The 12474-nt window shown below is 43.9% G+C and overlaps 1 protein-coding gene across 3 annotated transcripts in view; it reads left to right on the forward strand.

Annotated features, from left to right (window-relative positions):
* LOC308087534 (NACHT, LRR and PYD domains-containing protein 12-like) overlaps positions 1-12474 on the forward strand; it is a 135356-nt gene that overhangs the window by 71332 nt on the left and 51550 nt on the right. For all 3 annotated transcript variants that reach the window (XM_080431469.1, XM_080431471.1, XM_080431470.1), the window contains exons 12-13: positions 724-2524; positions 4265-4435. In XM_080431469.1, the coding sequence (XP_080287595.1) occupies positions 724-2524; positions 4265-4435 (1972 nt within the window). The remainder of the gene's footprint in view (positions 1-723; positions 2525-4264; positions 4436-12474) is intronic.

Here is a 12474-nt window from a genome sequence, read left to right on the forward strand (position 1 = left end):
CCCTGTGATACCTGGGGCAGGCGCCACTGATAAATATATATATAAATATATATAAACGAATCCACGGAGCGCTACCCTGTAGGCAACCATTGCTGCGGTGTCAGTCAGCTGCAGTCCCTGATGCGTGTCCCAAATCATGCGTCACTGACTGCTCACATTACTCTTTTACCTGCTTTTTACTAACTTTTACAAACACTAACTTTACAAAGATGTACAGAAAATCGAGACGAACCACCTACGTCAGGTGGCAGTAGTTTAGGGCTGCTCTGCTAACGTCAACAGATGGACAGAACCGCAGCAGCAGCAGCTGGCTAACACCGCAGCAATGGTTGCGCCACCTACCGTGCAGCACTCCGTGGATTTGTGTATATATATACATGAATATGTCATTAATTTATCTGTTGCTCCAAAAAAAACTGACATGATGTAAATAATAAATACATTTAATACATAACTCACTAATTAATACAACTATAAACTTCCCAAACTACAACTGTTTTTAGTAAATGAATGAATACATACATAAAATAATAGGTAGACTAGTCAAAGAGTTTTGTTGTAGTTGTTGTTGTTGCCTTCTTGAGTTGTTTCAGAGTCAGTGTGTTTTATTTACGTTTGATCCTGCATTTATTCTGGGAATATAAATTATAATTCATATCTTTCCATAGGATATAAAGTTATGACTGAACGTGTGTTTAACATTGATGAACTGTTGTGTTCCAGTGGATGTCAGTCTGCAGGAGTTTTTAAAGCCCTATAAGACCAGTCTGACACAGAGGTCAGAAGGTCAGAGAGAAGACATCACAGGACCAGGACCTGGAACCTCCTTAAACAGGATCTACACAACGCTCTACCTCACAGAGGGAGGCAATGAAGGGGTTAATCAGCAACATGAGGTGTGGCAGCTTGAGAGAGCGTCCAAGATGGAGAAGACCTTCCTTGACAACACAATCCTGTGCTCTGACATCTTCAACCCCTTACCAGGCACAGAGACACCCTTCCATAGAGTTCTGACAAAGGGCATCGCCGGCATTGGAAAAACATTCTCTGTGTACAAGTTCATTCTGGACTGGGCGGAGGGCGTGGCCAATCAAGACATCGATCTCCTGATTCCGATCTCGTTCAGAGAGCTGAACTTGGTCAGAGATAAGCAGTACAGTCTTCTCACACTGATCCATGATTTCCATCCAACATTAAAGGAGCTCACAGCAGAGCAGCTTGTTGCCTGTAAGACTGTGTTCATCTTTGATGGTTTGGATGAAAGAAGAATTTCACTGAACTTCCACAACAATGACATTTTTTCTGAAGTCACAGTGACATCATCAGTGGGCGTTCTCTTGACAAACCTCATCAAGAGGAATCTACTTCCCTCAGCTTTCCTCTGGGTAACTACCAGACCTGCAGCAGCCAATCAGATCCCTCCTGCATGTGTTGACAGGGTGACAGAAGTACGAGGGTTCACAGACCCCCAGAAGGAGGAGTACTTCAGGAAGAGATTCAGTGATGAGAAGCTGGCCAGCACAATCATCTCACACATTAACAAAACAAGGAGCCTTCACATCATGTGTCACATCCCACTCGTCTGTTGGATCGCTGCTACCGTTCTGGAGGACATGTTGAAGACCATGTTGAAGAAAGACAAGACAGGACAGCTGCCCACGACCCCGACTGAGATGTTCTGCCACTTCCTTTTGGTCGCGACAAGGAGGAAGAAGCAGAGGTATGATGAGGTGAGTCAACAGAAGCTCATGAAGTCTGACTGGGAGGTTCTTCTGAAGCTGGGCAGGCTGGCGTTTGAACATCTGGATAAAGGCAGCATCATGTTCTACCAAGAAGACCTGGAAGAGTGTGATCTTGATGTCACAGAAGCCTCGCTGTACTCAGGAGTGTGCACAGAGATCTTCAAAAGAGAGAGCGTGCTCTTCCAGAGAAAGGTCTACAGCTTTGTTCATCTGAGCATTCAGGAGTTTCTGGCTGCAGTCTACCTGTTCCACTGTTTCACTGAGGGGAACACAAAGGTTCTGAAGACATTCCTGGGAGATGACAACAGTCACATGTCCCTGGATGACTTCCTGAAGAAAGCCATGCTTAAAGCCCTGAAGAGTAAAAACGGCCACCTGGACCTCTTCGTCCGCTTCCTTCACGGCCTCTCACTGCCGTCCAATCAGAGTCTGTTAGGAGGCCTGCTGGGTCAGACAGAGAACAGTCCAGAGAGCATCCAGAGAGCCATCGACAACCTGAAGGAGATGAACGCTGATGGTGATGCCTCTCCTGACAGATGTATTAACATCTTCCACTGTTTGATGGAGATGAAGGATGAATCAGTACATCAGGAGATCCAACTGTACCTGAAGTCAGGGGACAGATCTAAGACACAACTGTCTGATACCCAGTGTTCAGCTCTGGCCTACATGCTGCAGATGTCGGAAGAGGTTCTAGATGAGTTTGACCTGGACAACTACAACACATCAGGCTGGGGACGACAGAGACTGCTGCCTGCTGTGAGGAACTGCAGAAAGGCTCGGTTAGTATTCATGTGAATTTAAACAAAATGGAGGAAATCATACCAAAGCTTCAGTCAGTCAGTCAGTCAGTCAGTCAGTCATTACAACATGTTGACAGTCTGTCATGCTACCATTAAAGATTCAACTAAACTGTTTCTGTACTTTTAAATGTAAAACATTTTATATTATGAATTACACAAATACTGCAAAAGATTAGTTTAGACACAACATCTACAAAGGTATTATTATTATTAATAGAATAATAACCTCTGTAGTAGTAATATTAGTAATAGAAGGCAGTGGTGGAAAGTAACTAAGTAATTTTCAGGTACTTTTACTTCCGGTTTTCTATACTTTTACTTCTACTCCACTACATCTCAGAGACAATGATTGTAATTGTACTCACTACACTTGTTTTAAATCTTTAGCTACTAGTTACTTTAGATTTAGATTGTTATTACAAACATACATTAACCACTTCAGCCCTATAAACTTTGGCTATTTGAAAAAAGACGATCTACACAACGTGCCGCATCGCGACACATTGTGAGCTTGTAGATCTGCTATTTTCAAAAGTTTTTCAATACATTTTAGACATAATGAGAACTTGTGAAACGGGACGTTCTGCATAATGAGTACTTTTACTTTTGGTACTTTAAGTTGATTTTGATGACAATACTTCTGTACTTTTACTCAAGTACATTTTCATTACCGGACTTTTACTTGTAACAGAGTGTTTCTACATTGCAGTATTGATACTTTTACTTAAGTAAGAAATGTGAGTACTTTTTCCACCACTGATAAAGTAAATCAATATTAATAAAGTATTGATAATGAGTAGTGGTAATCAATGTTCACGTTATGCCATATATTACATATTATCACAAAGTGTTGTGAGCTTGTAGATCGGCTCTTTTTGCAGAATGTTTACCTCAGAATAGGGAGGCTAGTGTTCATGTGGTTTAAAGAGCAGTGGATCAGAGTTATGTGCTGAGATACTTCTCTGTGCATGACTGTAGTTCCTCTTCCATACGGTGACATTCATGTTTCCTGTTCTAGGTCAGTTTCTCATAGCTTCCTTTGATTGGCTCAGCAGCAGATTTGAACAGGAAACAGGTGTTGTGTGTTTCTAGTTCACATCTGCTGCTGAGCCAATCATGAACAGAGCCTGTTTCCTGAAGGCAAACATAATAACTAAGTTAATACACTTCTTGCCATGAAGAAGACAGTACAGATGGTTGTAACACATGGTGGGATGTTGAACATTAGATTGAAATGACAGCTTGAACTCATCACCACATCATGTGACTGAGTGAGTTGTTTTGCTCTTGTGATTGGACAAGGATCAGTGAGGCAGTGGCTGTTTCCCTTTATCTGACTGCACAGTGTTTATGTACATCTTGTACTTCTGTTTATGTGGACATAAATAAATATTTCAAAATTCGGTGTGTGTGTGTGTGTGTGTGTGTGTGTGTGTGTGTGTGTGTGTGTGTGTGTGTGTGTGTGTGTGTGTGTGTGTGTGTGTGTGTGTGTGTGTGTGTGTGGTCACAAATTAACAAATTAAGTTAAAACATTTACCTTTAATATTAAGATAACTAATAATTATAACAGTAAACTAATAGTCTAATTATCTCTACCTCCATAGTAGTAGTAGTAGTAGTAGTGCTAGCTGTGATAGTGCTGTTATTGGTAGTGTGATGCTGTATAAACGAATTGTTTTGTAATATTCACTCATTTTCTCTTTTAATGTGTAATTACAGACTTGCTGGCTTTTCCATTAATGAGACAAACTGTGAGGTCCTGGTCTCAGCTCTCAGCTCTAATCCATCCCATCTGGTTGAACTGGAGATATCTGTCTCCCTGAATGATGCTACAGTGAAGATGCTCTGTGATGCAATGAAGAGTCCTCACTGTAGACTGAAGATTCTGACGTCAGTAGTGCTTATTATCTCTCTCTCTCTCTCTCTCTCTCTCTCTCTCGCTCTCAGAGAGAGTGTCTGTCTGTCTGTCTGTCTGTCTGTCTGTCTGCCTCTCTCTCCGGGCAGAGAGAGAGTGCCTGCCTGTCTGTCTGTCAGTCTGTCTGTAATGAAATGTGCATACAGGCACTTAACGAGCCATCATGAACCTACTAATGTTACATCACCTTGAGGCAATAATATGTGCAGTTGGGTTGGAAACGTTTCCACAGAGAGATCACTACTCTAATATAATAACAACACTCTTAGTTAGGGAATTTTAGCAAGATGTTTGGACCATCTGGTGAAAAAATTTACTACGAATAGCTTACTTCACCATTGTCTAATCACCTCTCAATTAAAGCAAACCCAGATCCTGGAGAGCCAATCAAAGTTAAGGAGCCCAGAGGGCTTGGGTGAAAAATATGAAAAAAAAATGAAAGTCTAAAATTAACTTGTGAGGTGTTTAACTAGGGGTTTTCAGGCGTGCTGAAACCATTCCAACCATTGTTTTTGAGTAAAAATTGGCTATTGGTTGTAAATGTTTTCACAGATAGTCCAAACGTCTTGCTAAAACTCCCTAACACTCTCTGACATGTGGATTTAGTTTAGTCAATTCAAGATGAAAACAACAACAGCTTGTTTACAAAGATTAGTATATATGAGATGTAATACTGATGATCATTTAGATTATTCCAGTGGTATATCCAAGGTGTGTGTGTGTGTGTGTGTGTGTGTGTGTGTGTGTGTGTGTGTGTGTGTGTGTGTGTGTGTGTGTGTGTGTGTGTGTGTGTGTGTGTGTGTGTCGTGCGTGCTATTGATCTGGGCATCCCTACGCAGAGCTCTAGTCAAGCACTGAACCAACTGGTGAACGAGTCATAATACACAATATGTACTTCAATTATACAATATGCAGAATAATAATCAACGAACAAACATTATCATCCCACACTTGGAATCAAACAGCTGTATGGAATACAGTGCATTCTAGCAAGCATATACAATACTAACAACAAATGAAAAGGGAACGTCTGCTGAACATTATTATATGGTGAATAGAACAATGACTTAATTATACTTAGGTTAACATTCATACAAACATATCAACCCCATAATAACAACTTATAACACAGTTAACCCAAAAAGTAAATACTTAAGGTAGGATTTACTCGACAAACATCAGCAAACATTTGAGAGATTATCAATAGCTCAACTTTATCAAAACAGGTGGGGGGGGGGGGGGGTCGCGCAATAACCCCACATTTGCAAGACCACTTTGGTAGAGGTTTGGGTTGTGTAGTTACCTTGCCATCATGATGTAACTCCAAGGTGGACAAGAAATAAAAAATAATTTCTCCATTGACTAGAAATTGATCATTTAAAATATGCTCCTCATTGACTTACATTCAGTGAAGAGGCTCTTTTAAACCCGTAACTAATAATTTATATATATATATATAAGTGGTGTAAGTGTGGATGAGTGGAACATGGTGTAGTGCTGGGTGTGTGGATGGAAAGAATAATCAAACAATATAACAGAAGCATGGAGAGCAGGGTAGAGCTAATCTCTCAAGAACAGATTCTGCTCTGCGTTGGAATCTGTCGTGAAGGTTCGTCATAACATGTACGCACTGGGCTACAAGTGGGCGTGCCTTCAGATCAGGAAGCAGGCCGCGCTTTACCCAATCAAATGTAGTGGGCGGGATTCACGTGTCCGTCGATCCTTCCCCCTCGAAACAAACCCAAACTAATTTAACAATAGCGTCCGCGGAGCAGACAAAACCACAGAAAGATATTCACATTTTAACTTACTCTTTCATCATAGAAACAAGTGGGCTTATAACCAAAACGATCCATGTTCTCTGGGAGAAGTGGTGTTAGTGTTCCGTGTAGAAATATTGTTAGTGGGAATGAAAACATAGTGGCACCACCGGAAGTGAAAGGCTGAAGGCAGACCAAAACCCTGGTTTCCTTGCGCACGGGTGCTACGTTGTCATTGTCCCAGAGCCAAGATGAGATAGTACAAACAGCGGAGGGCGCTGTTTTTCATTCTCATCTTGGCTCTGGGTTCCCAGATTGGGGTAGAGCTGAAGAGGACAGCAGTCCTCTCTCCTCTGGATCTCATCACAGACTGAGCATGGGGCTGGCTTTTATAGACTCCTGGAGGCACCGGCGCAGGTGCTCTCCAATGAGCCATTAGCAGATATGTAGACTGCCCCACCCTGTTCACCTAGAAAGAACAGCATGAGCAGAGCAGACACTCCCAACACACTCCATATAAGGGAGTGGGGCATCACACTTCTGTTTCATTTCTGGATTAAAAGACGAGAATAGTTGGTGGACACCAAGAAGGGAGCAAATGATCTGCACCGATTGGCTAGACAGAGTTAAAGGGATGGGAAGGATGTGCACCAGGTTAAGGTGATAAAGGATAGAGATGGAAATGTTCTAGCAAGCAGGGACAGTGTGTTGAGAAAATGGAATGAGTACTTTGAGAGAATAGATGGAGGAAGGTGTCAGGAGCTATTTGTGACAGAAGGGCACCAGTGAGAGGAAAGATGTATTAAACGGTAATGAGACCAGCCATGCTGTACGGCTTGGAAACGGTGGCACTGAGGAAAAGACAGGCGGCGCAGCTGGAGGTGGCAGAATTGAGGATGCTATGATTCTCATTAGAAGTAAAAGGAAGGACATCAGAAATGACTAAAATAGAGGATCAGCCCAGGTTAGAAGGTTTGGGGATAAAGCAAGAGAGGTGAGGTTAAGATGGTTTCGACTTAGACTTTTTATTGCTCTTCTATATGGACCTACCTGCGGATTATTCCAGTGTCAGTTACTTTATGTGGACTATCCACACACGCGGACACTTTGCACCTTAATCCCATGTACAACATTTCTGGTTTTTTTCTCGCATCTTAACTAACATCCATAGCGTATCTGTACAGTATATATCTGCTGCTATGCTCACACATCTTTAAGTCTTACTTCAGGTACTTACTGCACCTTATATCTTACCTCAGGTACTTACTGCACCTATGGTCGATGCTTACACCCCTGCCCGACCACTTCGGTCTGCCACCTCGGGGCGACTGATTGCCTCGTCACTCAAGGGTCCTTCTGGTCGATCGACACGGTCACAACTTTTTTCTGTTCTGGCCCCACAGTGGTGGAATGAACTTCCCACTGATGTCAGGACAGCAGAGTCACTGCCCATCTTTCGCGGCAGGCTGAAAACCCACCTGTTTTAGCTCGTGCTCATTTGATTTTGCTATTTTGTCTCATCTGTTCAAGAAAGTAGTTAGCTGATATATTGCACTTTTACCTTAGCACTAGGTATACTCTTGGTTGCTTGTTTTTGCAGGAAATGCACTTAAGACTTCTGGTGATTAGTAGTTTCGTTCCCTACCTATGTTGAATGCACTTATTGTAAGTCGCTTTGGATAAAAGCGTCTGCTAAATGACTGTAATGTAATGTATATCTTACCTCAGGTACTTACTGCACCTTATATCTTACCTCAGGTACTTACTGCACCTTATATCTTACCTCAGGTTAACTTACCTTATAGGTGTAAATATTGTAGTTAATGTGTTTGTTTTTAACATGTTTTGTATTGATCTCTCTCAAGCAAACCTGATTTCAGAGAAGACAATACGTTTAACAGTTCAAAAGGGCTTTATTAACAGACATAGTCCAGTACACAGGCAACAGATCAGGCTCAGTTGTAAAGGTTCATAAATGGGTAAAGTGGCTCTGGCTCAGAGGCACAGGATATTAATCTAAAAAAGACAAGTAGACGTCCAAATGCACTGAACAAAAAGAGGAAATTTAACAGGCCAAGATAAACAGGTGAAACAATCCTGTGGAAACACTAAATAGGCATGAGAGACTAACATATCTAATAGGATCTATGATGCATTATCCAGTGACCAGGGTCCTATTTCACGAAAGTAGAATTAGGGGTTAAGCCTGGATTTAACACCTATCCTGGCTTAATTTAGCCAGGATTTGCGATGAATCAGTTTCATGAAAGCTGAATTATCTTGCCAGATTAGCTTAGCCAGTTCACCCTGGCTAAGTTTATCCATGACTAGATTTCACGAAAAAAAATTGACACAATCCTACCTTAGTTACCATGGCAAATTAGCTGTGAAGTTAGCCTGGTCCGGAGCAGGCTAACAGCCAAGCTTAATTAATCCAGTGCCTTGTTCTTCAAGTTTTGTGATATAGCTGTTAGTCTAATGACTCCAATCTTAAACCAATGACTTTTTCCACAGTTAATTTAACACATATGTTTGTATATGGACTCATTTTAATGACCCTGCATTCAAATAAAATGAAATAAATACAATAAGATATAATCAATTTAATTATATTACCGAAATAGTGTGTGACCATGAATCATAATTGTTTCACAATGACTCATGTGATATGTCATTGTCACTCTGTTAAAACTATAGTTCATATTGTAGATAATTAATTAATATATATTAATATATTCGGGTTTTTTTTTTTTTTTTTTAATGTCTGACATACATACATATACATACATATATATGTTACAGGGAAATTGGAGAACCAGGGAAATTGGAGAAGGCACGCTCGTTTTTACCACCCACCCAGGCAATTCTGTAGAACCAACACTAGAGGGAACCACGAATGCAAGCCACGAGGCTTCCCAACCACAGTGCACTAACATATATGGCCCCGACCACACACACACACACACACACACACGCACGCACGCATGCACGCACGCACACGCGCATGCGCTCATGCTTTCAATTTGGTTTATTGAAAGCATGACTGTTACTTTTATTGTGTTCTGGCTTTTAACATTTTGTTTTAGTTTATCCCTGACACACACACACACACACACACACACACACACACACACACACACACACACACACACACACACGGATAGTGATCCATGAAAGATCTATTCTGTCCCTATCGGTTTACAACTCGGACGGCGCTGTTTCGACTAGCAGAGCATCGGCCGGTCGGCACGGGCACTCGCGTCTGGAGGCGCCCCCCGTTACTCCCGTGGACGGCACTGCAGTTATATAAATAGATGGATTCCATGTGATCTCAACATTGCATGCATGGCGCATATAATAGCATTGTTGATTAGTAAGCGATATTCACTTAAACTCCTCATGTTTAAGCCTAACAGAATTATATATTTATGGACTATATATATACATCGTATATATTTTTGGACGACTTGTGCAATTAACTTGTCGGCAATACTTTGCCACGCTTTCTCCCTGGATTTAATAACAGCGGCCTTGTTTCCTTTTCTGTTAATTATATGTTTCACTTCCATATGATTCCATGAGCTGCTGCTGTTCGGCCACAGAGAAAAACGCTGCTCGAGTTTTGTTCCACCTTCCCCGCCGCCATGATAGGTCAAGTTGAAGGAATCTGCACTCGAGTTCATGGTCTTTTATAGAAATACGTTGCCGCCTGTTACAAAGGACGGCGATGTCCGGCACTACGCCGTATATGGACACATAGCGGTAGCGTGACGTCACCTCACGTCATATCTTACCTATAAATATCGCGACTCCCAGACAGGACAGCGTCGGCAGTCATAAGTAGCAATAGCAATAATAGTAATAATACCTATATAAATATCAGGCCTTTTCACCATATCAAGGTGTGTGATTAAGGACCCATATCCGGGCCTCCCCGTCAAGCACTTGAGGCGGTCAATAGAACGTAGCCAGCCTATAAGAAATACAGTCCTTTAGAAGTAGTAGCAGAAACCTCTGTTATATTTGGTCCTTCGAGCTGGATTTGAACCAGCGACCTAAGGATATGAGGAGGTTATTAGACGAGGAGTACATCCTTGCCGTGCCTCAGGCGAGACTCGATCAGGACACCAAATCCTGGTACATACCACACTTCATGCGAACCCACAATGGCAAGAAACGGATAGTCTTCGATTTCGATTTCTCACACACGTACAGGAATCAGAACATGAACAAACGCTTGCTCCCGGGCCCTACACTGGGCGCCAGCCTGCTTGGCGTACTCTTGAGGTTCAGGCAATACCCAGTCGCGACATGCAGCGACATTAAGGGCATGTTCCACCAAGTACGCCTGCTCCCAGAAGACAAACCTCTAACCAGATTCCTGTGGCGCGACATGAAGACCAATGAACAGCCAGTGGTGTACGAATGGCAGGTGCTCCCGTTCGGCACCACCTGCTCCCCTTGTTGTGCCACATACACACTCCAACCCATGTCGTCAGGCACACGAAGCCCGACGCGGCTGCTCGGACTTCGATAGAACGCTGTTTCTACGTAGATAATTGGCTAGAGAGTTTCCCCTCTCAACAGGGAGCCAAAGGGGCAGTGGACAGTATGACTTACTCCTGGAGGGAGGATTCGAGCTGCGAGAGTGGGCCAGCAATAAACCCGACGTGATAGCTCATCTCCCTAAAGGATCCCTGTCCGGTAACAGCGAGTTATGGTTCACAGAAGAAGGAGCGGACCCGGAGGAACGCACGCTGGGTCTTCTTTGGCAATGCGCGTCAGACACATTGCGGTACAAACAGAAACACGGAGAGACCCTGCAGCCGACCATGCGCAACATCTACAAGCTGCTGGCAAGGCAATACGACCCCCTTGGATTCATGATCCCGTATACCACCAGGGCAAAAGTTATAGTGAGGGAGTTGTGGAACAAACCTGACAGGTCTTGGGACGATCCGAACCTGCCAGAGGACATTCTATCAGCATGGAACGCGTGGGAAGGGGAACTCGCCCACCTGTCGGAAGTGACACTGCCCAGGTGTTATGCCGGTCACACAGAAGGACAGGCACCCAAAGCATACAGCGTACATGTATTCTGCGACGCATCAGAGCTAGCGTACGGAGCAGTGGCATATCTGTGCACAGAGGATCACGACGGTAGGTTCCACGTGTCATTCCTAGCAGCAAGGTCTAGGATCGCGCCTAAGAAACAACTCTCGATACCTAGACTGGAACTGTGTGCAGCCATGACCGGCGCTCAACTGGCCGCAGTGATTAGGAAAGAACTCACGATCAACATTAGCTCGCTAACCCTCTGGACGGACTCATCCACAGTCCTACACTGGCTACAATCAACCTCGAGCACGTACAAGGTTTTTGTCGGCACTAGGGTCACAGAGATACAGACGCTCACAGAGGACGCCGAGTGGCTGTACGTAGAGTCAGCAGCCAACCCCGCAGACGACATCACGAGAGGGAAGACGCTGACACAGATTGCGAGCCATGACCGTTGGAGCAGCGGACCCGAATTCCTCGCGAGAGCAAAGAACCTATGGCCCAAACAACCACACCTAGACCTAGCGAAAGCCGTGGAGACCCAAGAGCTAAGGAAATCACCATTCTGTGGCCTCACAGTCTGCAAACCCGAGCCTGCCCCACCGACGCATTTTGATTCCTATCAGGAACTCCTCAGGACCACTGCATCATCTTTGTCAGAGACGCAGGGGGGGGACGGACCCTCTCCCGGGAGAGACCCCTCCTCCCTGAAATCGGAGGACTACCGCAAAGCAGAAGCAACCATCCTGAGACGCATCCAGGAGGAAAGCTTCCCAGAGGAATTACAACACGTCCTAGCCGGGACTAAAGTGCCGAAGTCCAGTAAGATACGCAATCTAGCGCCAGAGTATCATGCAGGCCTACTCAGAGTAGGAGGCAGACTCCGTCGATGTCATGACCTGGACTACGGAGCGATGCACCCAATCCTACTACCCCACTCTCACCCGTACACCAAACTCATCATCCAAGAGTACGACGAAAAGTTAAACCATCCAGGGACAGAACGAGTCTTCGCCGATCTACGAAGGAAGTACTGGGTGCTAAAGGGGAGGGAAGCCGTCAAGAAACACCAAACCAACTGCTTCCAATGTCAGAGATGGAAAGGAGAGGCCGAGACCCCCCGAATGTCCGACCTCCCAAGTTCCAGCCTAAGACTGATGGACCCGACATTCTACTCCACCGGAATGGATTACTTC

This window comes from Gymnoscopelus braueri, assembly GCF_963280865.1.
Source record: "Gymnoscopelus braueri genome assembly, chromosome: 1".
Lineage (NCBI taxonomy): Eukaryota > Metazoa > Chordata > Actinopteri > Myctophiformes > Myctophidae > Gymnoscopelus > Gymnoscopelus braueri.